We start from the raw sequence: 25,795 nt of genomic DNA on the forward strand, positions 1-25,795 counted from the left end.
CCTGGTTTATACTCAGCAACATCAAGCACTTCAAGTATTAATTGTTGCAGAAAATGTTTTAAATATTCTACTGTTACTCCTTCCATTCACTACATAAGTTTTCAAATGCAAAGAACTAGGTCCAACGTTATAAAGTAATAAAGAAATAGAGTTCATTGGATTAAGTGGCTAATGATATCAAACACTTTATCAGCAAATCCATTTCTATGTGGCACCCTGTAAAGGTAACATTTTTATTAAGTTATCACCTTATACAACTTCAGCACATCTTTGGTGGAGTGCGAGTTCTATCTCCTCTCAGGCCTACACCTGACTGTGTAATTTTCAAGTGTACAATTCAAATAAATGACATCACTAGTCTTCCAGTGGGATTCCAGCTTGTTGGGAGAACCTGCTTCAGTGAAGGAGGAAAATCATGGCAGCAGGCCATGCACAACAGGGTCAGGCTGCAGGACTTAACATTTGGATTTCATGAATTTGGGGAGTAGAATAGATTGCCCCATAACACAACAGAACTGTTTAAGATGAGGAAACTCATTCAGTCCATTTAGGTTCATTCATCTGGAGGGAGCCTAACGTCTGCCATCCTAGGATCCAATTGTCTCCTAAATGTTTCAAACATTTTCGCCTCCAATAAGTCCTTTTAACATGTTCATTCTGTGTGACGAATTTTCAATCCTAATGTTTTAGTTTGAACAAGTGCCCCATTGTCCTACTTGTCAATTTAATACAAATTTGAAATATTACTCTGGATTTAGCATTTCCATTCTCTGGACCATCATATGTACCTCTAAGATTATTTCCCTGATGAGTACTTCACAGGATTAATTGCTCACATTTCTAGCTTTCATCATCATTTTGGTCAGCCTTGTTTTTGACTTTTTCTGCCTTACTTCCAGCACCCAAAGGTCCCTTTTGTGTCTCGAAAACCAGAAATGGATACAATATTCAAAATGCAGTCTGACCATCAACCATACTTGCCAGCTCCTCAAAAAATTCAATCAAATTTGATTAAGTGGCATGCCTTATGAGGATAGGCTGAGGGAGCTCGGTCTTTTCTCCTTGGAGAGACGAAGGATGAGAGGAGACCTAATAGAGGTGTATAAGATGTTGAGAGGCATAGATCGGGTGGACTCTCAGAGGCTTTTTCCCAGGGTGGAAATGTCTGCTATGAGAGGACACAGGTTTAAGGTGCTGGGGGGTAGGTACAGGGGAGATGTTAGGGGTAAGTTTTTCACACAGAGGGTGGTGGGCGAGTGGAATCGGCTGCCGTCAGTGGTGGTGGAGGCAAACTCAATAGGGTCTTTTAAGAGACTCCTGGATGAGTACATGGAGCTTAATAGGATGGAGGGTTATAGGTAGGTCTAGAAGGTAGGGATGTGTTTGGCACAACTTGTAGGCCGAAGGGCCTGTTTGTGCTGTAGTTTTTCTATGTTTCTAAATTAGTCAGACAGAAGCACAAAAATTAAAAGTCTACAGTTCACCCTAGCTAGATGGGTGGAGAACTGGCTTAGCCATAGAAGACAGAGGGTAGCAGTGGAGGGGTCTTTTTCCGGTTGGAGGTCTGTGACTAGTGGTGTTCCGCAGGGCTCTGTACTGGGACTTCTGCTGTTTGTGATATATATAAATGATTTGGAGGAAGATATTGCTGGTGTGATCAGTAAGTTTGCGGACGACACAAAGATTGCTGGAGTTGCGGATAGTGATGAACATTGTCAGAGAATACAGCAGGATATAGATAGGCTAGAGCATTGGACAGAGAAATGGCAGATGGAATTTATTCCAGATAAATGCGAAGTGATGCATTTCGGTAGATCTAATGTAAGGGGGAGCTATACAATAAATGGCAGAACCATCAGGAGTATAGACACACAGAGGAACCTGGGTGTACAAGTCCACAGATCCTTAAAGGTGGCAGCACAGGTGGAGAGGGTGGTCAAGAAGGCATATGGCATGCTTGCCTTTACTGGACGGGGCATAAAATATGAAAGTTGGCATATGGTGTTGCAGCTGTATAGAACGTTGGTTAGGCCACATTTGGAATACTGCGTCCAGTTCTGGTCGCCACACTACCAGAAGGATGTGGAGGCTTTGGAGAGAGTACAGAGAAGGTTTACCAGGATGTTGCCTGGTATGGAGGGTCTTAGCTATGAGGAGAGATTGGGTAAACTGGGGTTGTTCTCCCTGGAAAGACGGAGGATGAGGGGGCGACCTAATAGAGATATATAAAATTATGAAGGGCATAGATAGAGTGAACAGTGGGAAGCTTTTTCCCAGGTTGGAGGTGACGAACACAAGGGGTCATGGGTTCAAGGTGAGGGGGGCAGATGTCAGGGGGACGTATTTTACCCAGAGGGTGGAGGGGGCCTGGAATGCACTGCCAAGCAAGGTGATTGAGGCGGACACGCTGGGATCGTTTAAGATGTATCCAGATAACCACATGAACAGACTGGGAATAGAGGGATACAAAAGAATGGTCTAGTGGGCACATGAGCGGCGCAGGCTTGGAGGGCCGAAGGGCCTGTTCCTGTGCTGTATTGTTCTTTGTTCAACCTTTCCAGAGTAGTGATACAGTCAAAGAGTAAAGCTACATTAAGTAATATAATCAATGAGAATTTAACAGAAATTTTATATTGATATAAAAAGCTGCATTGTGGCTCCAGTTTCTTGACATAATCATGAAGACCAAGGCCCTGTCATTGATGCCAACCACTGTAGTGTTCTTCTGGCCTTGGGGAGTGGGGATATTCTCTGATGATTGCAAAACGTTGAGTAATATTTGCGACTCCTCAGAGACTGAAGCAGTCCATGCCCAGATCTCAACACTTTCCAACAAATTAAACATAATTTGTCCATCTAATTTTGTATTTTCCTGCATTATTTCAGGTGCAGGACTGCTTAACAACCATTTATTAGCAGGTTGCTTTGCTTGTTACAACCATAAGTTGAACATTTCAGAATTCAAATGACTTTTTAGGCATAGATTTTGAATAACAGTAAAAAAAAAGAGCTTCTTGCTGAAAGAAAAGGAAAGGTGAAAAAATCTCGCACCATCATCTAGCAAGTGATTATATTCAAAATCAAATGGGGATAAAAATAAACAAGCTTAAGACTAAATTTAAAAGGAATTGGCCAGGCCCATGGCTACAGTCAATCCTGGTGTGGCTCAACAGCGGAAATGGAAATATACACAGTTTTAACAAAACATCTGTAAATATTACTTTAAATATTGAACAAAAAACAATCACTTAGCATTCCTTGAAGCTTAAAGGGCTTGCACCCAAGTCACATTCTGTTGAAGAAATGTATTTTGGATTTGTTACTGAAATGGCACATCTCCTATCCTGCAGAACACAACAACCGATGTAAAACGGAAGTGACATTTTTAAAAGAAACTGTAAAATTCTACACCAAATAGTGTACTGACAGGTGAGGACTGCAAATTAATCCCAATAATTACTTTTGTTTAATCTATGGTGGCATTGTTGGTCAGGGAAAATGTTACAGCGGTACTCAGGCAGGATAGATTAGGGAGCTTGTCTACAGAGGCCCTATGGGTGGAGCTGAGAAACAGGAAAGGTATGACCACATTAATGGGCTTGTATTATAGACCACCCAATAGTCAGCGAGAATTGGAGGAGCAAATCAGCGGAGAGATAGCTGACAACTGCAAGAAACACAAAGTTGTGATAGTAGGGGATTTTAATTTTCCACATATAGATTGGGACTCGCATACTGTTAAAGGTTTAGACGGGGTAGAGTTTGTAAAATGTGTTCAGGAGAATTTTCTACATCAGTATATAGAGGTGCCAACTAGAGAGGATGCGATATTGTATCTCCTAGTGGGAAATGAGTTAGGGCAGGTGATGGATGTGAGTGTGAGGGAACACTTTGGATCCAGTGATCATAATGCCATTAGTTTCAAACTGATCATGGATAAGGATAGATCTGGTCCTCGGGTTGAAGTTCTGAACTGGAAAAAGGCCAAATTTGATGAAATGAGAAGGGATCTGGGAAGTGTGGATTGGCACAGGCTGTTCTCTGGTAAGGATGTAAATGGAAAGTGGGAGGCCTTCAAAGGAGAAATTTTGAGAGTGCAGAGTTTGTATGTCCCTATCAGGATTAAAGGCAAAGTAAATAGGAATAAGGAACCTTGGTTCTCGAGGGAGATTGTAACACTGATTAAGAGGAAGAGAGAGTTGTATGAAATGTACAGGCAGCAAGGAACACATCAGATGCTCGAGGAGTATAAAAAGTGCAAGAAGCTACTCAAGAGGGAAATCAGGAGGGCTAAAAGAAGACATGAGGTTGCTTTAGCAGACAGAGTGAAGGAAAATCCAAAGAGCTTCTATAGCTATGTTAGGAGCAAAAGGATAGTGAGGGATAAAATTGGTCCTCTTGAAGACCAGAGTGGTAGACTGTGTATGGAACCAAAAGAGATGGGGGGGATACTAAATGGTTTTTGTGCATCCGTATTTACTGAGGAAACGGGCATGGAGTCTACGGAAATAGGGCAAACAGGTAGGGAGGTCATGGAACCTTTACAGATTAAAGGGGAGGAGGTGCTCGCTGTCTTGAGGCAAATCAGAGTGGATAAATCCCCAGGACCGGACAGGGTATTCCCACGGACCTTGAGGGAAGCTAATGTTGAACTTGCAGGGGCCCTGGCAGACATATTTAAAATGTCAGTATTCACAGGGGAGGTGCCAGATGATTGGAGGGTGGCTCATGTTGTTCCGTTGTTTAAAAAAGGTTCCAAAAGAAATCCGGGAAATTATAGGCCAGTAGGTTTGACGTCGGTGGTGGGCAAGTTATTGGAAGGTGTGATAAGGGATAGGATCTACAAATATTTGGATAGACAGGGACTTATTAGGGAGAGTCAACATGGCTTTGTGCGTGGTAGGTCAAGTGTGACCAATCTATTAGAGTTTTTCGAGGAGGTTACCAGGAAAGTGGATGAAGGGAAGGCGGTGGATGTTGTCTACCTGGATTTCAGCAAGGCCTTTGACAAAGTCCCTCATGGGAGGTTAGTTAGGAAGGTTCAGTCGCTAGGTATACATGGGGAGGTAGTAAATTGGATAAGACACTGGCTCAATGGAAGAAGCCAGAGAGTGGTTGTGGAGGATTGCTTCTCTGAGTGGAGGCCTGTGACTAGTGGTGTGCCGCAGGGATCGGTGTTGGGTCCATTGTTGTTTGTCATCTATATCAATGATCTGGATGATAATGTGGTAAATTGGATCAGCAAGTTTGCTGATGATACAAAGATTGGAGGTGTTGTGGACAGTGAGGAAGGTTTTCAAAGCTTTCAGAAGGATTTGGACCAACTAGAAAAATGGGCTGAAAAATGGCAAATGGAATTTAATGCAGACAAGTGTGAGATATTGCACATTGGAAGGACAAACCAAAGTAGAACGTACAGGGTAAATGGTAGGACACTGAAGAGTGCGGTTGGACAGAGGGATCTGGGAATACAGGTACAGAATTCCCTAAAGGTGACGTCACAGGTGGATAGGGTCGTAAAGAGTGCCTTTGGTACATTGGCCTTTATAAATCGGAGTATCGAGTATAAAAGTTGGAGTGTTATGGTAAGGTTATATAAGGCATTGGTGAGGCCGAATTTGGAGTATTGTGTACAGTTTTGGTCACCTAGTTACAGGAAGGATGTAAATAAGGTTGAAAGAGTGCAGAGAAGGTTCACAAGGATGTTGCCGGGACTTGAGAAGCTGAGTTACAGAGAGAGATTGAATAGGTTGGGACTTTATTCCCTGGAGCGTAGAAGATTGAGGGGAGATTTGATAGAGGTGTATAAGATTTTGATGGGTATAGATAGAGTGAATGCAAGCAGGCTTTTTCCGCTGAGGCTAGGGGAGAAAAAAACCAGAGGGCATGGGTTAAGGGTGAAAGGAGAAAAGTTTAAAGGGAATATTAGGGGGGGCTTCTTCACGCAGAGAGTGGTGGGAGTGCGGAATGAGCTGCCGGATAAAGTGGTAAATGTGGGGTCACTTTTAACATTTAAGAAAAACTTGGACGGGTTCATGGATGAGAGGGGTGTGGAGGGATATGGTCCAAGTGCAGGTCAGTGGGACTAGGCAAAAAATGGTTCGGCACAGACAAGAAGGGCCAAAACTCCTGTTTCTGAGCTGTAATTTTCTATGGTTCTATGTACTGTATTTGGCTCAAAATTGAATGACATTGGAAAATAATGGTCGAAAGAGTCTAGGCAGTGAATCCAACTAGTCAGTATTAGGTTAACAGCAAATCATGTTGACCATAGAATGCTGCTACTAGTGCATACAGCATCTACACTAACAGTCATCTCACTTACTAGTCAGGAGCAAGCTGGTAGATAAATTACCCAAATTCTAAGCACTAGTCCACTTGAAGTTTATCAAACGGTACTCCAGTGTTAAAGCATACCTAAAGGTACTTTTACCTAAGAAATTAAGTTTTTATTTTTTTGTCCTGCATATAATGTAAATAAATGAACATTGAAAAAAAAACTTCACTTTTGAAGGAGGCTGTTGAACTTTGATTTCCTGTGAATCTGAAGCAGAGTCTGACTTGGTGCTAGCAGAACTAGGCTTCTCTTTCTTTTTTTTCTGCTTTTTCTTCTTTTTTCTGGCTCCAGTATCCCCTCCAGGGCTTCTGTCAACAAGTTTGGAAAACAAAAGGGGAAAACAGACATTACAACAAACAAGTGGTTTGGTAGTACAAAATGCATAGATTGCTACATGTTGTCGAAGTTTTTCAACTTGCACTGCACCAGACAAATGCAAGAACACCAAATTTCACATGATCACAACAATTTATACTGCAGGAGAAAATAGGGTGAAGACTAGCTGGCAAGTCAACTCTAATTTGATTGTGGCGTTACCATGGAGGAAGTGACAGAGAACTATAGGCTCTCCATGCTCTAACTTATTTCAACAACTTTGGAAGGAACAATGAAACAGCAGATTATTATTTAAACAGAGAGACGGCAGAAATCTGGGCTACAGAGGGGTCTGGGTGTTAGTTGCACACGAATCACAAGAAATAAGCATGCAGGAACAGCAAGTAATTAGGAAGACAAATGGAATGTTGGCTTTTATTGTAAGGGATGGAGTATAAAAGTAGGGAAGTCTTGTTACAACTGTACAGAGCATTAGTGAAATTGCACCTACAGTACTGTGCACAGTTTTGGTCACCTTATTTCAGTGGGGATATATTTGCATTGGAGGTAGTTCAATGAATTAATCAGATTGATCCAGGGATGAAGAGGTCGTCTCATTAAGTTGGGTCTCTCATTGAAGTTGAGAAGAATGAGAGCTGGTCTTACTGAGGCATTTAAGATTCTGAGGTAGCTTGACAGGGTAGATGCTGAGAGGATGTTTTCCCCTCATGGGGGAATCTAGAACTAGGGGCTAGAGTTTTACAAGAAGAGGTCTCCCATTTATGAGGGAGATTAGGTGGAATGTTCTCTCTCAGGGATTGTTAATCTTTGGAATTCCCTTACCCAGCGAGTAGTGCAGGCTGACTTATTAAATACATTCAAGGCTGTGTTAGACAGATTTTTGATCCACAGGGGAATCAAGGGCATGGGTAGCTGGACAAAAGTGGAGTTAAGGCAATTGAATCACCAATGAACTTATTATGGCTCGAGGGACCAATGACATAATTCTGCCCCTATTTCTTGTGCTGTTGAAAGAGAGTTGGGTCTTAGAGGGTTATACACAAAATGCATAGGAACTAGTCATAACTACTCTTTCAAAGAGCCAGCACAAGTATGACTGTTTAGGCGAGACAGAGGAGGGGCCAAAAGAGGTGGAGGAGTAGCAGTATTAGTTGGAGAGCATATAACAGTGGTGCAGAGGGAGGATAATTCAGAGGGGTCGTGTAACGAGTCACTCTGGGTGGAGCTTAGAAACAGGAAGGGCGCGGTCACTATGTTGGGGGTATACTACAGGCCCCCCAACAGCCCAAGGGAAGTGGAAGAACGGATATGTCAGGAGATACTGGATAGGTGCAGGAAAAATAGGATTGTTGTCGTGGGAGACTTCAATTTCCCTGGTATAGACTGGAAATCGCTGAGAGCTGGGACTCTGAATGGGGAGGAATTTGTAAAATGCGTACAGGAGGGTTCTTTGGAACAATATGTAGATAGCCCGACTAGAGAGGGGGCTATACTGGACCTAGTACTGGGGAATGAGCCCGGTCAGGTCTTCAAAGTTTAGGTCGGGGAACATGTAGCAAATAGTGACCACAATTCTGTTAGCTTTAGGATAGTAATGGAAAAGGATGAGTGGTGTCCCAAGGGTAAGGTGTTGGATTGGGGGAAGGCTAACTTTAGTGGGATTAGGCAGAAATTGGCAGCTCTTGATTGGGAGAGGCTGTTTGAGGGTAAATCCACATCTGGCATGTGGGAGTCTTTTAAGGAACAGTTGTTAGGGCTGCAGGACAGGCATGTGCCTGTAAAAAAGGATGGGAAGGGTAGGATTCGAGAACCGTGGATAAACAGGGAAATTGAGGGACTGGTCAAAAAGAAAAGAGAGGCGTATGTTAGGTCCAGGCAGCTAAAAACGGAGGGAGCTCTGGAGGAGTACAAAGAAAGTAGGAAAGAACTCAAACGGGGAATTAGAAGGGCGAAAAGGGGTCACAAAATGTCCTTGGCAGACAGGATTAAGGAGAATCCCAGGGCATTTTATTCATACGTTAGGAACAAAAGGGTTGTCAGGGAAAAAATCGGACCTCTCGGGGACAAAAGTGGGGAATTATGCTTGGTGCCCAAAGAGGTTGGGGAGATCCTAAATGAATACTTTGCATTGGTATTCACAAAGGAGAGGGATGTGTTGACTGGGAGAGTCTCGGAGGGGAGTGTTGAACCGTTGGAGAAAATCTCCATTACAAGGGAGGAAGTGTTAGGTTTGTTAGAGAATATAAAGACTGACAAATCCCCAGGGCCTGATGGAATCTATCCAAGGCTGCTCAGGGAGACGAGAGATGAAATCGCTGGGCCTCTGACGCAAATCTTCGTCTCGTCACTGGACCCAGGTGAGGTCCCAGAGGATTGGAGGATAGCTAATGTGGTCCCGTTATTTAAGAAGGGTAGGAAGGATAACTCGGGTAATTATAGGCCGGTGAGCTTGACGTCCGTGGTGGGGAAGTTGTTGGAGAAGATTCTTAGAGATAGGATGTATGCGCATTTAGTAAGGAATAAACTCATTAACGATAGTCAGCATGGTTTTGTGAGAGGGAGGTCATGCCTCACTAACCTGGTGGTGTTTTTTGAAGAAGTGACCAGAATGGTTGACGAGGGAAGGGCCATGGGTGTCGTCTATATGGACTTCAGTAAAGCGTTTGACAAAGTCCCTCATGGTAGGCTGGTGAAAAAGGTTGGATCTCATGGGATAAAGGGGGAGGTGGCTAGATGGGTGGAGAACTGGCTTGGTCACAGAAGACAGAGGGTGGTAGTGGAAGGGTCTTTTTCCGGCTGGAGGCCTGTGACTAGTGGTGTTCCGCAGGGCTCTGTATTGGGACCTCTGCTGTTTGTGATTTATATAAACAATCTGGAAGAAGGTGTAACTGGGGTGATCAGTAAGTTTGCGGACGACACAAAATTGGCAGGACTTGCAGATAGTGAGGAGCATTGTCAGAAGCTACAGAAGGATATAGATAGGCTGGAAATTTGGGCAAAGAAATGGCAGATGGAGTTCAATCCTGATAAATGCAAAGTGATGCATTTTGGTAGAAATAATGTAGGGAGGAGCTATACGGTAAATGGCAGAACCATAAAGGGTGTAGATACGCAGAGGGACCTGGGTGTGCAAGTCCACAGATCCTTGAAGGTGACGTCACAGGTGGAGAAGGTGGTGAAGAAGGCGGTGAAGAAGGCATATGGCATGCTTGCCTTTATAGGACGGGGCATAGAGTATAAAAGTTGGGGTCTGATGTTGCAGATGTATAGAACGTTGATTCGGCCGCATTTGGAATACTGCGTCCAGTTCTGGTCGCCACACTACCAGAAGGACGTGGAGGCTTTGGAGAGAGTACAGAGGAGGTTTACCAGGATGTTGCCTGGTATGGAGGGGCTTAGTTATGAGGAGAGATTGGGTAAACTGGGGTTGTTCTCCCTGGAAAGACGGAGGATGAGGGGAGACTTAATAGAGGTGTATAAAATTATGAAAGGCATAGATAGGGTGAACGGTGGGAAGCTTTTCCCCAGGTCGGTGGTGACGTTCACGAGGGGTCATAGGTTCAAGGTGAAGGGGGGGGGAGGTTTAACACAGATATCAGAAGGACATATTTTACACAAAGGGTGGTGGGGGCCTGGAATGCGCTGCCAGGCAAGGTGGTGGAGACGGACACACTGGGAACGTTTAAGACTTATCTAGATAGCCATATGAACGGAATGGGAATGGAGGGATACAAAAGAATGGTCTAGTTTGGACCAGGGAGCGGCAAGGGCTTGGAGGGCTGAAGGGCCTGTTCCTGTGCTGTATTGTTCTTTGTTCTTGACTGGCTGAATGGCTTCCTTCTATGCTGCAGGTGTCTATGATTCTGTGATATCACCTCAACAGGGCCAAATACACAGATGTATTCATGTGTTAGACTCCTTGTTACATATCTCAACATTGTTTACTTTTTAGCTGTGGGAACATTGTGCTGATGATTTTAGCGATGTCTCCACTAAAACCTAAATTTTGCTAGATTGTGCAGACTGTATTCAATCAGTCCATGCTTGCAAAATCCAAAACAAAACTTCTAATGTTAGCTGTGATTCCACAATTGGGCAGCACTTGCTGAGCAATCCTGAGTGCACTATTAGTTACATTGATGTTCAATTTAAGATAATCAGTTGAGCTCATAATATGGTTAATTTACTCATGCTAAAAACATGCATTATTATTATAATAGAGCAAGATTGAAGAATGCTGCAGTCAAGAGGGATCTGAGCATGTACATGATGCCCAGATCCCTCTGTACTGCAATATTCTGCAGTCTTTATTTAAATATTATTCTGCTGTTAGATTGCTCCTGCCAAAGTGATAAACCTCACATTTCTCTATATTATACTCCTTCTGGCCAAACATTTGCCCACTCTCTTAACTACATCACTTTGCAGGCTCTCTGTGCCCTTCTCAAAATTTGCTCTCCAATTTATATTTGTATCATCAGCAAATTTGGCTACAGTCACTTCACCAAAGTTACTAATATAAATTGTATATCATAAGTTCTGAAGAGGACTCAAAGCATTAACTCTGCCTCCCTCTCCACAGATGCTGCCAGACCTCTGAATTTTTCTAGCACACTCTATTTTTATTTCATATCTCCAGCATCCATAATATTTTGTTTTTATTATTAGAGATGTACGAGAGGAATATGGTGGGATGGGATTGCTGACGAGTTTCTCCTGCCTGAAACTGTTACTATATTTCTGTTAGTCTACTCATCAGAGGTTAGATTTAAGATATGTCGCTCAAAGAGGTTTCACATATTAGCTGATTTAGCATCTTCTAAAACTTAATAGCACGACTGCACCACTTCAAGTTTCAAAGAAAATGTGAGTATTAATGACTAGGATTAACATCTAACTGCCCTTAATCTCATCAAGTCTTTCTAGGTTTAAATTGGTCTTTGTGATTCACAGTTTTCACACTGTCACAATAGACCGTCTAAAATATAATTAAGAAGATTCAGCATGACAACTATTTGTTGCCTTAATGTCGTGTATTTCCTGCAGGCAAGGAGCAGAGATCAAAAGGACTATTTTACCTCAACGGCCTTATTTGTATGACATTGATATCCAACTTGATCCATCAGTCCCCTTGCGGCTAAGCTGACTAACATTAATTTTCAGTTGGGCAAGGACATTTTTTAGTTTAACAAAACCAAAGCCAGCCTGTCAGCTTCTGCCAGAAACCTCACACCTAATCAATCAATGATATAGGCTATTCATAATGGGGACAAACAATCTCATCTCACTTTTAACAATGATCTGAGCTTCCAATCCCACATCCTTTCATTCACCATCTATTTTCATTTACTTTACCCATGCAGCAACTGAAACTTATTTGGATCTTCTTCACTTTCGGGCTTCATTTATCTAACATTCATCCCGTCAGCTTTCTTAGAAATGTCTAGTTAAAGCCTGTTGCTTTCAGATTTCACCAATGTACTATGACTTCAAACTTAACCAGAATTGAACTTTTTAATGAAGACACATAGGGCGGAATTTTACCAGCACGTCCGCTCGAGGTTCGTACGATCCCGCCCGAGGCCAACAGAGAATGCCGTTCTCCAAGCATCGCCTGGCCCTGGAATCGGGGCGGGCATGCCGGTAAAATTCTGGCCATAATTTCAAGTGCTGACTAAACTATTGTTAGTACAGAACTATCGGTTCAATTAAACATTTTACTACGGCCAGCCAACTGAGCTCTTAGTACATGTTTAAGAATGAACACCTACAACCGTGCCTATTTCTCAGTGAAGAACAATGCAAGCCAGCATTAAAGCAATGACTGCTCACTGACACTGCTTTTAAATATCACTCCAACACTGCTCTCCTTCGTCAATTATAAATGAATCATTCATGAACAGTCTGAAGTAGATCTATGCCTACTGGGACCTGGCTTGAAATCATTCAAAAATCAGATCAAGTATGTAGCTAACAGAGAGTGGAAACATGAACCCTATCAGGCTGGACTGAATCGCAATCCAAGTGCCAGAGGTGAAAGCAAATCAACTTCCTCACATCTGGCTCGTTTAAGAAAGCAATCTTAATTATTGAAATACTGTTGAGTTAGGATTATGTCAAAATATTGTTGAATTAGGATTAATGCAGGTGCCAGTGTTAATCTGGTAATCTAGTGATGGGAGACAAGGAAATAGCTGAGGAACTTAATAAGTACTTTGCGTCAGTCTTCACAGTAGAAGACATGAGTAATATCCCAACAATTCAGGAAAGTCAGGGGGCAGAGTTGAATATGGTTGCCATCACAAAGGAGAAAGTGCTAGAGAAACTAAAAGGTCTGAAAATTGATAAATCTCCGGGCCCAGATGGGCTACATCCTAGAGTTCTAAAGGAGATAGCTGAAGAAATAGTGGAGGCGTTAGTTATGATCTTTCAAAGGTCACTGGAGTCAGGGAAAGTCCCAGAGGATTGGAAAATCGCTGTTGTAACCCCACTGTTCAAGAAGGGAACAAGAAAAAAGATGGAAAATTATAGGCCAATTAGCCTAACCTCAGTTGTTGGCAAAATTCTAGAATCCATCGTTAAGGATGAGATTTCTAAATTCTTGGAAGTGCAGGGTCGGATTAAGACAAGTCAGCATGGATTTAGTAAGGGGAGGTCGTGCCTGACAAACCTGTTAGAGTTCTTTGAAGAGATAACAAATAGGTTAGACCAAGGAGAGCCAATGGATGTTATCTATCTTGACTTCCAAAAGGCCTTTGACAAGGTGCCTCACGGGAGACTGCTGAGTAAAATAAGGGCCCATGGTATTCGAGGCAAGGTACTAACATGGATTGACGATTGGCTGTCAGACAGAAGGCAGAGAGTTGGGATAAAAGGTTCTTTCTCAGAATGGCAACCGGTGACAAGTGGTGTCCCGCAGGGTTCAGTGTTGGGGCCACAGCTGTTCTCTTTATATATTAACGATCTAGATGACGGGACTGGGAGCATTCTGGCCAAGTTTGCCGATGATACAAAGATAGGTGGAGGGGCAGGTAGTATTGAGGAGGTGGGGAGGCTGCAGAAAGATTTAGACAGTTTAGGAGAGTGGTCCAAGAAGTGGCTGATGAAATTCAACGTGGGCAAGTGCGAGGTCGTACACTTTGGAAAAAAGAATAGGGGCATGGACTATTTTCTAAACGGTGACAAAATTCATAATGCTAAAGTGCAAAGGGACTTGGGAGTCCTAGTCCAGGATTCTCTAAAGGTAAACTTGCAGGTTGAGTCCGTAATTAAGAAAGCAAATGTAATGTTGTCATTTATCTCAAGAGGCTTGGAATACAAAAGCAGGGATGTACTTCTGAGGCTTTATAAAGCACTGGTTAGGCCCCATTTGGAGTACTGTGAGCAATTTTGGGCCCCACACCTCAGGAAGGACATACTGGCACTGGAGCGGGTCCAGCGGAGATTCACACGGATGATCCCAGGAATGGTAGGCCTGACATACGATGAACGTCTGAGGATCGTGGGATTATATTCATTGGAGTTTAGGAGGTTGAGGGGAGATCTGATAGAAACTTACAAGATAATGAACGGCTTAGATAGGATGGACGTAGGGAAGTTGTTTCCATTAACAGGGGAGACTAGGACGCGGGGGCACAGCCTTAGAATAAAAGGGAGTCACTTTAGAACAGAGATGAGGAGAAATTTCTTCAGCCAGAGAGTGGTGGGTCTGTGGAATTCATTGCCACAGAGGGCTGTGGAGGCCGAGACGTTGAGCGTCTTCAAGACAGAAATTGATAAATTCTTGATTTCTCGAGGAATTAAGGGCTATGGGGAGAGAGCGGGTAAATGGAGTTGAAATCAACCATGATTGAATGGTGGAGTGGACTCGATGGGCCGAATGGCCTTACTTCCGCTCCTATGTCTTATGGTCTTAATATACTTCTACAGAAAGTGGTGCATCAATACCATCTGATCGTATAATGCAAGTAGAGATGCAGTAAAGATAGCAATAATTGCACAGTGTAAGTATTATTTTTTATGCACTTTATGCTTGGACATTGCTAAGTGAAGTGGGGTAATACGATTAGTAAGATTTTCAACCAGTAGACATTAAAAGGCACTGACAGAGCTAGCAGCATTCAGTTAAATGACTTTTAAAAATAAATTTATGAACTAACAAGAAGCAATTTACACGAGATGCAGTAATTGATTCAAACGAGTGATTATGATTGTAAAACACACAAGCTGATATTTAGAATGATTATTATTGATTTTAAGGAATATTGTTCACTTTAGTCAAAAAGCATTTTACCACAAGGCATTATGGTAAAAGTCATTAGGGCGAAGACATATTTCAAGAGAATATTTGGGTCTTGGAAATATTCAAGTTTTATCAGTAAAGTTTCGGATGGAAGAATCATAGAGAACAAAATCATATTTTATGAATACGGTTTATTCCCTGTCTGGATGAGATGGACTGGTGCCCAGACGTGGTGTCACGAGTTAGGTTGGTTAGACAGTGAACTTTAAGAGAACCCGTGAGAACATTTATTTGAACTCTGGCTGAGCGTCATAAGTTACTTAGGTAACCAGGGTTTAGACAGGAGTTAGCTTCCGGATTACACGGATTAATAAAATACCATTACGCTGAGAGGTGAAATGCGATTGGCTAACATATTTGACATGTATTATTATTGATTTGTAAATCTTGAAAATGAATGATTTAAAAGTTACTGAAAGGCAGGAATGATTGATAAGAAAAAATAAATTGATCTGTTTTTGATTGTGTATGCTGGATTCATCAGAGAGGTTTTGCTGCTCTATGCCAGACCTTTTGATGGTCTCCTGGCAGCTGCTGGTTAAAATAAAGTTACGTCTTTAATTCAGAAATACTGGCTTCGTGAGTCTTGTATTGTCTAAAGTTTGGGCAGTACTGGTCACCTCGGCTACCCCACAAACAATAACTATCCTGGAAACATTTTATGTCACACGTAATGTGAGAATCTCCATCAAGTTATGCTCAAAGCCACCAAAATTTGTAATAAAACATAAAACAGTACAGTGTACACTTGCAGAGGTATAGCTAAATGTTAGTGTACAGCTAACCCTATATCCTTGGAGGACTTCAGAGTTAATAGTGAGGGCAGAGAAGAAAGCCATTTCTGGGACTCTGGCTTTTATAAATAAAATGTGTAAATGACATGTTGGTCTTTGTTGCAAGTGGATTGAGAGCACAAGAATAAAGAAATCTTACCACAATTGTACAAGGCTTTGGTGAGACCTCATCTGGAATACTGTGTACAGTTTTGGGGTCTCCACATTTAGAAAAGGACATACTTGCATTGGAGGTGGTAGTGAAGGTTCACTAAATTGGTCCCTGGGATGAAGAATTGTTGTATGATGAGAGGCTAATTAAATTGGGCTTATATTCTCCAGTGTTTAGCAGAATGAGGGGTGATCTCATTGAAGTATACAACATTATGAATGGGCTTGATAGGGTGGACAGTGAGATTGTTTCCGCTGGTTGGAAAGTCTAAAATATGTGGGCACAGTCTCAGGATAAGATGTCGATCATTTAGGACTCAGATGAGAAGAAATTACTTCACTCAAAAGGGATGTGACTCTTTGGCATTCTCTACCCGAGGGTTGTGGATACTCCAGTGTTTAATCTATTTAAGACTGTGATCGACAGAATTTTGGTTTCAAGGAATTTGAGATATGGGGAGCAGGCAGGAAATGGGTTTGAAGTCCAAGATTATCCATGATTGTATTGAATGTTAGAGCAGGCTTCAAAGGCCATATGGTCTACTCCTCTTATTTGTAGTCTTCCTATGCATCCAGACTAGGAGAGCTCCACCGAGCTGAAGCATAGAAAAGGTTAGTGTCATTAACTGCATCAAAGTTTGGAGACCAAATAGGACCAGCAGGAATAGTGCATCACAATCAAAGTCACAGAGTTTGAAATGCACAAGTTTAATTAGAGCTAGTTGGGTGCAGCAACATGGACAGAAACTGGCAAGATTCAAACATGGAGTTCAGGTATGGTCTTGGGAAGTGTTTAAGGACTTTGGGGAGGAAAGAGAAAATGGTAATGGGAGGGTAGTCTGCAAGAAACAGAAAGGTTAAGAATGTTTCTTTTTTGAGGATGAGTTGATGACAGTAGTTTAAAAGAGTGGGCAAAAGAGTTGAAAGGGGACCAGTTAGAATGTCAACTAGCATGGGGTAGCCAAGTTCCGCACACATGAGGATGGCCTCAACCAGGATCTTGGGTTCATGTCACACTATCTGTAACCTCACGACTTGCCTGGGCTTGCAAAATCTCATTAACTGTCCCGGCTGGAGACAATACACATCTCTTTAACCTGTGCTTGGCCCTCTCTCCACTCATATTGTCTGTACCTTTAAGACTTGATTACCTGTAAAGACTCGCATTCCAACCATTATCTTGTAAATTGAGTGTGTGTCTGTATATGCCCTGTTTGTGAACACAACTCCTCACTCACCTGATGAAGGAGCGAGACTCCGAAAGCTTGTGCTGCCAAATAAACCTGTTGGACTTTAACCTGGTGTTGTGAGACTTCTTACTGTGCTTACCCCAGTCCAACACCGGCATCTCCACATCATAACTAGCATGGGGACCAGGAAAGTTTGGTGGTCAGCAGTTTAGCAGCAACAGTTCAAGAAAACAGGTGAGGTGGTGACCTAATGTTAATGCCACTGGACTGGTAAAGGCCCAGACTAATTCTCTGGGAACACAGATTCAAATCTCACCAAGACAGCTGGTGGAATTTAAATTCAATTAATAAATCTGGAATATAAAGCTAGTCTCAGTGATGGTGACCAAGAAACTATCATTGATTGTTGTAAAACCCATTTAGTTCACTGTAAAGAAAATCTGCCATCCTTATCTGGTTTGGCCTCCATGTGACTTCAGGCCCACAGCAATGAGGTTAACTCTTATCTGTCCTCTGGAATGATCCAGCAAACCACTCAAGGACACTCAAGGGCCTAATCAGTGATGCCCACATCCCATGAAACAATAAAGACAGTTGAGTCTCTTGATGACAGAATTCAAATCAAAGAAGGGCTGGAAGATTGGAGAAATGATAAGAAGCATGGATCTAAGGAATGCCTTGGGTGAGGTTAATCAACTAGTCACAGCTAACTTGGCAATCAACTGCAAATTATTTCTTGATAAACTCGTAATCCATGGAATGTGTAGGTTAGGTGGATTAGCCATGGTAAATGTGTGGGGTTACGGGGATAAAGTGAACATAAAAGTAACAGCAATCACTCCATAACATGTCAATGGTCTAAACTGAAACACAGCACACAGGGACAATTTCAAATAAATAATTCAATTCTGTCTTTCAGATGGCAGTTATCTGTTGTAGGTTATTACATTACCTAAACCGTGATTAAATTATTGCTCCAATTACTCCAAACAATCTAGTACTTCAAACATACTCTCTCAAACCCCGGTTCTTCTCACACACATGAAACAACAGAACCCTACATTTTTAAACAGTATTATTCTGTACTTCTCTAGATCTCTTTATGATAGTGGCTGAAAGAGTTTCATCTCGAGTGTTTGGTATGTTGATAACAACAAATTCATGCAATCCAACTGTGACTTTTCACCAAAGCTCACTACAAAATACGAAGTAAACCACATATTTGGCTACAATTAGGACACAAGTGTGCACAGTTAACATGCTACTGTAGGCTTTTAAAAATGTAAGCACAATTTCCACCAAGAATTTTACCAGCACAAAACAATGAAATGCACTGTAATCTCTCCAGTACAGAGATCAACTGCTCGGAAATATCCAGTTGTCTGGAAATATTTTGAGCAGGCCCAATGTTCGACGTTCCCTGCATCATTTTATTACAATACTTTGTGGTGCGGAAACATGGAAGATATTGTATTTGGATGGGTAATACATTTTTAAATTACTGCTTTATGATGTTTTATCAATTTAATTTACTAGTAAATATTTATACCTATGGTGTTTGCCAGTTCACATATTTGTGGTTAGGCATTCTAATACCATTCTATAAAAAATTCCAAAATCCAGAACTAGCTGGGTCCAAAGCATTTCAGAATGGAGAGGTTACAGCGCATTGGGTGCGTAGCTTGCATATTCAGTCCTGGAAGAAATAATTTCTGAGTGCTAATCTATATTCATGTTTTTAATCCCTGCCTAGTCACCCCAGATACTTTAAAGGTCAAACTAGCATTTTTAAAATTCTGCAATGGGATATTAGCATCACTGGCAACACCGGCAACACCAGCATTTGTTGCTCATCCCTAATTGTCCTTGAACTGAGTTGTTTGCTAGGCCATTTCAGAGAACAGTTTACCAGATTGCTGTGGGTCTAGATCCACATGTAGGCCATATCAGGTAAAGATGGCAGATTATTTTCCTACAAGGTCTTTGTGAACTAGATGGGTTTTTACAACAATCGATGATAGTTTCAGAGTCACCATTACTGAGGCTGGCTTCCGGATTTTATTAATTGAATTTAAATTCCACCTGCTGCCATGATGGGATCTGAACCCATTCTCCCAGTGCAATCGCCTGGGCTTCTAGATTACTAGTCCAGGTGATAATACCACTACCCTACCATCTCCCCTAAATCAGCTGCGTGCTACATACAGTGAAATAAAAACATGTTAAACTTTTGAGTTTACATGTTCAGAAGAAAAAAAATTGTATTGCTTAAAAAGCCATGCATTCTAAACTTTTTGCCTTTGACTTATCAGGATAGCTTGCAAGAAATTATCAAACTGTAACGGGGGAATGACAATTTTTACTGCATGAGAAGAGAACGCCGATTGATTGGCAAGTGGACCCTAATTGGCTGGGGTGTTGCCGTGGAGAATGCAGCATGGAGCAGTTAACTGCCCAGCAGTGTTCAAATTCAAAAGGGCAGCTTGACTCTGATTGGTCAAGGCATTGCTCTGGACAATGAACCAGCGAATGACTGCTTGAGTTGAAAAAGGTGTCATATGTGGACATCTTCCTTCTGTCTGCAAGGACAGGACCTCGTGTGTGAATGTATGAGGCTCTGAGCACATGCAAGTGAGCCACATTGTTAGCCTGACTGGCAATCTAAAATTGATTTTCAGTGTAATTCTTAGCACACTCAGGATTGTTTAGCAGACGCTGTCCAGTCCCAGAATCGCGTCTAATGTTGAACACTGTATTTTGAGATTTGGGCAGATTGGATATGGTCAGTACTTTGCCTGCTGTTTGGTACTATCCACCAATCATTGGAACGTACGGCCTACATACCTGACATCGCGGTGGCACTGAAATTCTTATGCCATATTACTCATTGTGTGGTCGGTAGAACATCTCTCTGGCTTGATGGCACGGTAGCGCGGCACGGTAGCACAGTGGTTAGCACTGCTGCTTCACAGCTCCAGGGTCCTGGGTTCGATTCCCTGCTCGGGTCACTGTCTGTGTGGAGTTTGCACATTCTCCTCGTGTCTGCGTGGGTTTCCTCCGGGTGCTCCGGTTTCCTCCCACAGTCCAAAGATGTGCGGGTTAGGTTGATTGGCCAGGTTAAAAAAAAAAATTGCCCCTTAGAGTCCTGGGATGTGTAGGTTAGAGGGATTAGCGGGTAAAATATGTGGGGGTAGGGCCTGGGTGGGATTGTGGTCGGTGCAGACTCGATGGGCCGAATGGCCTCCTTCTGCACTGTAGGGTTTCTATGATTTCTATGATTTTCTATGGCAGCATTCTGTTAGTTGCTACTGCATAGTAATAACATGCAATGACTAGCTTCATCTGTTGCTCAAATATTTGTTACACCTTACCCTTCCAGGATAATTCGAGGTAGACTGGGCACTTTTCAGAATCGAAAGATGGCAGCCTCAGGTCCATAAGTTTGCCCAAAATACAGAGAGTGATGATCCAATCAGGGTAGCCATTATCCCACAGGATGATGCTGATGTGCTCACATTTCAGCTTGTGCAATGAGCAAATGGCTTGGGCCCTATTTACTAGAATGCTGTTAAAGCGAATCTTATAGTGCATGAAATTGTAGGGATTCCAACATGCATATTCACCAGTGAAGCTAGGCTTGCAGTAGATAATAGAAGAGAAACCATTGGCAAATTTGTAAACTAGCACATCAAGGAAAAAGGGGCTTTTTTGAATGCTTCAGTTCAAAGGTGAATGGGCTTCATTTAGTGTTCACATTCACCATTGAAATGAAACAGTCAAATGGGTTTCTTCCCTTTTTCCTTGATGTTCTAGCTGAGAAACCTGTCAATGGTGTCTCTACTACTGTCTATCGCAAGCCTATCTTCACTGGTCAATAAACGCTTTGGGATTCCTGCATTTCCACACACTATTATATTGGCTTTATCGGCAAGCTCATAAATAAGGTCAGAGCCATTTGTTCACCATGCAAGCTTGATGCTGAAATGGAGCACATCAAAATCATCCTGTGGGATAATAGCTCCCCTCATCAGATCATCGCTCGCTCTATATTGTATAAACTCCTGAATAGGCGTAAGGCTGTCACTATCAGTGCTGAAAAGTGTCCAGTCTACCTCAAATTACCTTGGAAGGATAAGGTGTCTCAAACATTTGAGCAAAAGATGAAGCTAGCCATTGCAACCTATTACTATGCAGTAACAACACAAGTGATGTTCTCCACTAACAGCATGCTGCCATCAAGCCTAAAAGATGTTCTGTCCAATCACACAAATGAGCTATGTTATATATGAATTTCAACAGCAATGTGAAGCCAGGTATTTGTAGTTGTTCACCACAGGCAATGTAGTGACAGTACCCAACCAGCTAGTGCTTGCAAAACTTGAAATATAATGTCCAACATTAGATATGATTCCACGATTGGACAGCACCTGCTAAACAATCCCGATCGTGCTAAGAATTACACTGAAAACCAATTTAAGATTGCCAGTCGAGTTTGCAGTGTGGTTCACTTACACATGCTAGAAGCCACATTTATTCGCACACAGGGACAGACGGAAGGAACATGTGCACACTTTGCACCTATTTCATCTAAACAAAGGCTTAGGGAATCGTCGTTCTCCAGAGCAATACCTCGACCAATCAGAGTCAGGTTGCCTGGTTTGAATTTGAACAAAGCTGGGCAGCTCCATGCTGCATTCTCCATAGTAACATCTCCACCAATCATAGTCCACTTGCTAACCAATCAGCACCCTCTTCTCATGTAGTATAAATTGTTATTTCCCTGTTACAATTTAGTAACTTCTTGGAAGCGATCCTGACCAGTGCAAAACAAAAAGCTTTGATAACATCTTTTTTCAGCAATATGCGCGCTCTGTACTAAACAAAACCAAGTAATATTTCTACTAATGTGATTCAAATGTTAGTCCATATACCGCAATTATAAATTGCTGTTGTTGTAAATCTAAATACATTTATTAGGGCCGTACCAGATATATGATTCCAATGACAGCAGATCCCAATTAGACACCATCTTCTTCCACATCTCAGCTCAATGAAAACATCCCTAGTTTGGATATACTCTTTACCTATCATAGCCAGTGCACCTCCAGAAGCAGTTTCTCTTCCCTGCTCCGCAACTGCTACTACTGGAGTCTCTCAAAATCTTTTGTGGTCCCTTCCACCTCCTCATCTGTTTGCCCTTTGGCAAAATCAACTGCATTTCTGGGATCAACTTCTGGTTACATCCCTGTTAGTTTGTCTCATGTTCACTTTCATGAAACAAAGCATACTGGAGACAGAGGCTGGGACAGAAGAGAAAGATGCATTTCCACTAACGATTTAAGAAAACAAAAGCTATGTTGATGCTTTTGCCTTGCAATCTTTCACAGTGGCAAGCACTGCTGCCTCACAGTGACAGGGACCCGGGTTCGATTCCCGGCTTGGGTCGCTGTCTGTGTGGAGTCTGTACGTGCGCCCCGTGTCTGTGTGGGTTTCCTCCCACAGTCCGAAAGACATGCATTGGCCATGGTAAATTCTCCCTCAGTGTACCCAAACAGGCGCCAGAGCGTGGCGACTAAGGCATTTTCACAGTAACTTCATTGCATATTAATGTAAGCCTGTTTGTGACACTAATAAGTAAATTTAAACTGTGCGAGTGCAATGGATTGATCACCTGATCTCACTCCACCAAGCATGCCCTCCACGTTTACCTGCCAAACCTACAGGTGGGAGATTGAACCTGCCAATTTATACAGCGCAGGGGTTCAATCCTCAGGCAGCCATCAACCACCATTTACTTGCCAAGCGTATACAGTGCAAGGGATAGATTCAATCCCTTGTGATCTGCCTACCAATTTTACAGACAGGGGACTGACCCACCTACATAATGACCTGTCAAACCTGCCAGGCTCAAAGGGTGAATGGCCAGGCAATGACCCTGAGTGATAGAGGGGCAGAGACCTCTTCCCTCCCTCTCCACCTCCTCATTTCCCTGGGAAGCAGCCAGTTACCGGGGCTCGGCCCTCTCCCCGGCTTCCCCCAACCTGGATTACCGCTCCGGTGCCTCCCTCCCACCTCCTGGATGAGGGGCTTTCCTCTCCCCCTGTATCCCCGGCTTTGCTGCCTATCAGCCGGGCCCTGGGCCCCAGCTCACACCCACCCGCCCACCCCCGGGAAGGCCCATCCCTCTGCCCAGCTCGGGGCTCCGGCGGGCCGCTCCCCTCCCGTCCCCCGGCTAGCGGCCACTACCTGTGCGTCTGCTCATTTTCCTCCTCGTTGTCTCCGTCGATGCCGCAGGTGTCGTGATCGTCCAGCTCCAGACTCTGCTGACTGGCCGCCGACTCGCTGTCCTCCGCCATCACTGAACCGCCCGCCCGGCAGCCCGGAGCCGCAAACAGCGCCGCCGCCCGGCGGGAACGGGAACAGCGCCCGCCCCGCAAATAACCCGCAAATAATTCGTAACGCCCCGCAAATAACCCGCAAATAATTCGCAACGTCCCACAAATAACTCACAAATAATTCGCAACACCCTGCAAATAACCCGCAAATAATTCGCAACACCCTGCAAATAACCCGCAAATAATTCGCAATGCCCCGCAAATAACCTGCACCCGCCCTGCAAATAACCCACAAATAATTCACAATGCCCCGCAAATAACCAGCAAATAATTCGCAACGCCCCGCAAATAACCCGCAGCTGCAAATAATCCGCAAATAACCCGCCACCACAAATAATCCGCAAATAACCCACAACGCCCTGCAAATAATCCGCACCCGCCCTGCAAATAACCCGCAAATAATTCACAATGCCACGCAAATAACCCGCACCCGCCCTGCAAATAATTCGCAATGCCCTGCAAATAACTCGTACCCACCCTGCAAATAACCCGCAAATAATTCGCAATGCCCCGCAAATAATTTGCAACGCCCCGCAAATAACCCACAAATAATTTGCAACGCCTTGCAAATAACCCGCAGCTGCAAATAATCCACAAATAACCCACAGCCGCAAATAATCCACAAATAACTCATAATGCCCCACAAATAACCCACAATGCTCTGTAATTGCTCCACAAATGACATGCAACGCTCCTCAAATAACCCGCAACGCCCCATGAATAACCCAGACTGTAAGTAGCCTGGACCCGCCTCACAAATCTCTTGCACCCGACCCACAACTCTCTAACACCCAACCTGCCGATAACCCTCACCCGCCCCACAAATAACCCGCATCTGCAAATAACCCATAAATAACCCACACCTGCCTTGCAATGCTCCGCAAATAACATGCAATGCTCTATGAATAACCTGCAATGCTCTATGAATAACCCGCAATGCTCTATGAATAACCTGCAATGCCCCGCAAATAACCCACAATGCCCCACAATGCCCCGCAAATAACCCACAATGCTCCGCAAATACCACTCAATGCCCCGCAAATAACCCACACTGCCCCGCAAATAACCCACAATGCCCCACAAATAACCCACAACGCTCCGCAAATAACACTCAATGCCCCGCAAATAACCCACAATGCCCCGCAAATAACCCACAATGCCCCGCAAATAACCCACAATGTCCTGCAAATAACTCGCAATGCTCTGCAAATAACCCACAACGCTCCGCAAATAACACTCAATGCCCCGCAAATAACCCACAATGCCCCGCAAATGACCCACAATATCCTGCAAATAACCCACAATGCCCCGCAAATAACCCACAATGCTCCACAAATAACCCACAATGCTCCACAAATAACCCACAACGCTCCGCAAATAACACTCAATGCCCCGCAAATGACCCACAATATCCTGCAAATAACCCACAATGTCCTGCAAATAACCCGTAATGCTCTGCAAATAACCCACAATGCTCCACAAATAACTCACAATGCTCCACAAATAGCATGCACCCGCAAGTAATCCACCTCACGAATAGCCAGCTCCGCAAATAACCCGCACCCGTCCCATGAATAACCCAGTCTCTCCTGTAAGTAACCTGCACCCGCCTCGCAAATCTCTCGCACCCGACCCACAAATCTCCAGCACCCAACTTGCCGATAACCCTCAACCGCCCTACAAATAACCTGTTCTCTCCCGCAAATAACCCGCCCAACCCATAAATAACCCGCACCCAACCCACAAATAACCCAGATTCGACCCCAAATATCCTAGACTCGACCCAGAAATAACGTGGACTCGACCCACAAATAACCCAGCTTCAACCCACTAATAACCTGGACTTGAGCTGCGCCCGACCCGCTGATAACCCAAACTCGACCTTCAAATAACCCAGATCCGCCTTGCAAATAAACTGGACCCAACCAGCAAATAACTCAGACTCGACCTGGACCCAACCCGCTAATAACCCGAACCCAACCTGGATGCAACCAGAAATAACCTGGACTTGACCTGGACCCGACTTGCAAATAACCAAGACTTGAATGAATGAATTCAAAAATAACCTTCCAAACACACAACCTCTACCACCTAGAGGGACAAGGGCAGCAGATACATGGGACCACCTGGAATCGCCCTTCCAAGTCACACAACATCCTGACTTGGTGTTATATGGCTGTTCCTTCACTGATTCTGGCTCAAAATCCTGGAACTCCTTCCCTAACAGGACTGTGGCTGTTCCTACAGCACATGGAGTGCAGCTGGGTATTGAGTGTAATTTCTCAGCCGAC

At 43.4% G+C, this 25,795-nt stretch overlaps 1 protein-coding gene across 4 annotated transcripts in view; it reads right to left on the reverse strand.

Annotated features, from left to right (window-relative positions):
* The window catches only part of nmt2 (N-myristoyltransferase 2), a 56,675-nt gene extending 33,160 nt beyond the window's left edge, over positions 1-23,515 (reverse strand). For 3 of the 4 annotated variants that reach the window (XR_013500147.1, XR_013500146.1, XM_078235193.1), the window contains exons 1-2: positions 23,356-23,515; positions 6,507-6,645 (exon numbers count right to left, since the gene is read on the reverse strand). Coding sequence is in view for 2 of the 4 variants with exons in the window: in XM_078235193.1 (XP_078091319.1) it covers positions 6,507-6,645; positions 23,356-23,465 (249 nt within the window). In the remaining 2 variants the exon portion in view is untranslated. The remainder of the gene's footprint in view (positions 1-6,506; positions 6,646-23,355) is intronic. The other variant, XM_078235214.1, reaches the window with a different exon arrangement.
* Between the last annotated feature and the right edge of the window lie 2,280 nt (positions 23,516-25,795).

The sequence above is a fragment of the Mustelus asterias genome, chromosome 2 (genome assembly GCF_964213995.1).
Source record: "Mustelus asterias chromosome 2, sMusAst1.hap1.1, whole genome shotgun sequence".
NCBI lineage: Eukaryota > Metazoa > Chordata > Chondrichthyes > Carcharhiniformes > Triakidae > Mustelus > Mustelus asterias.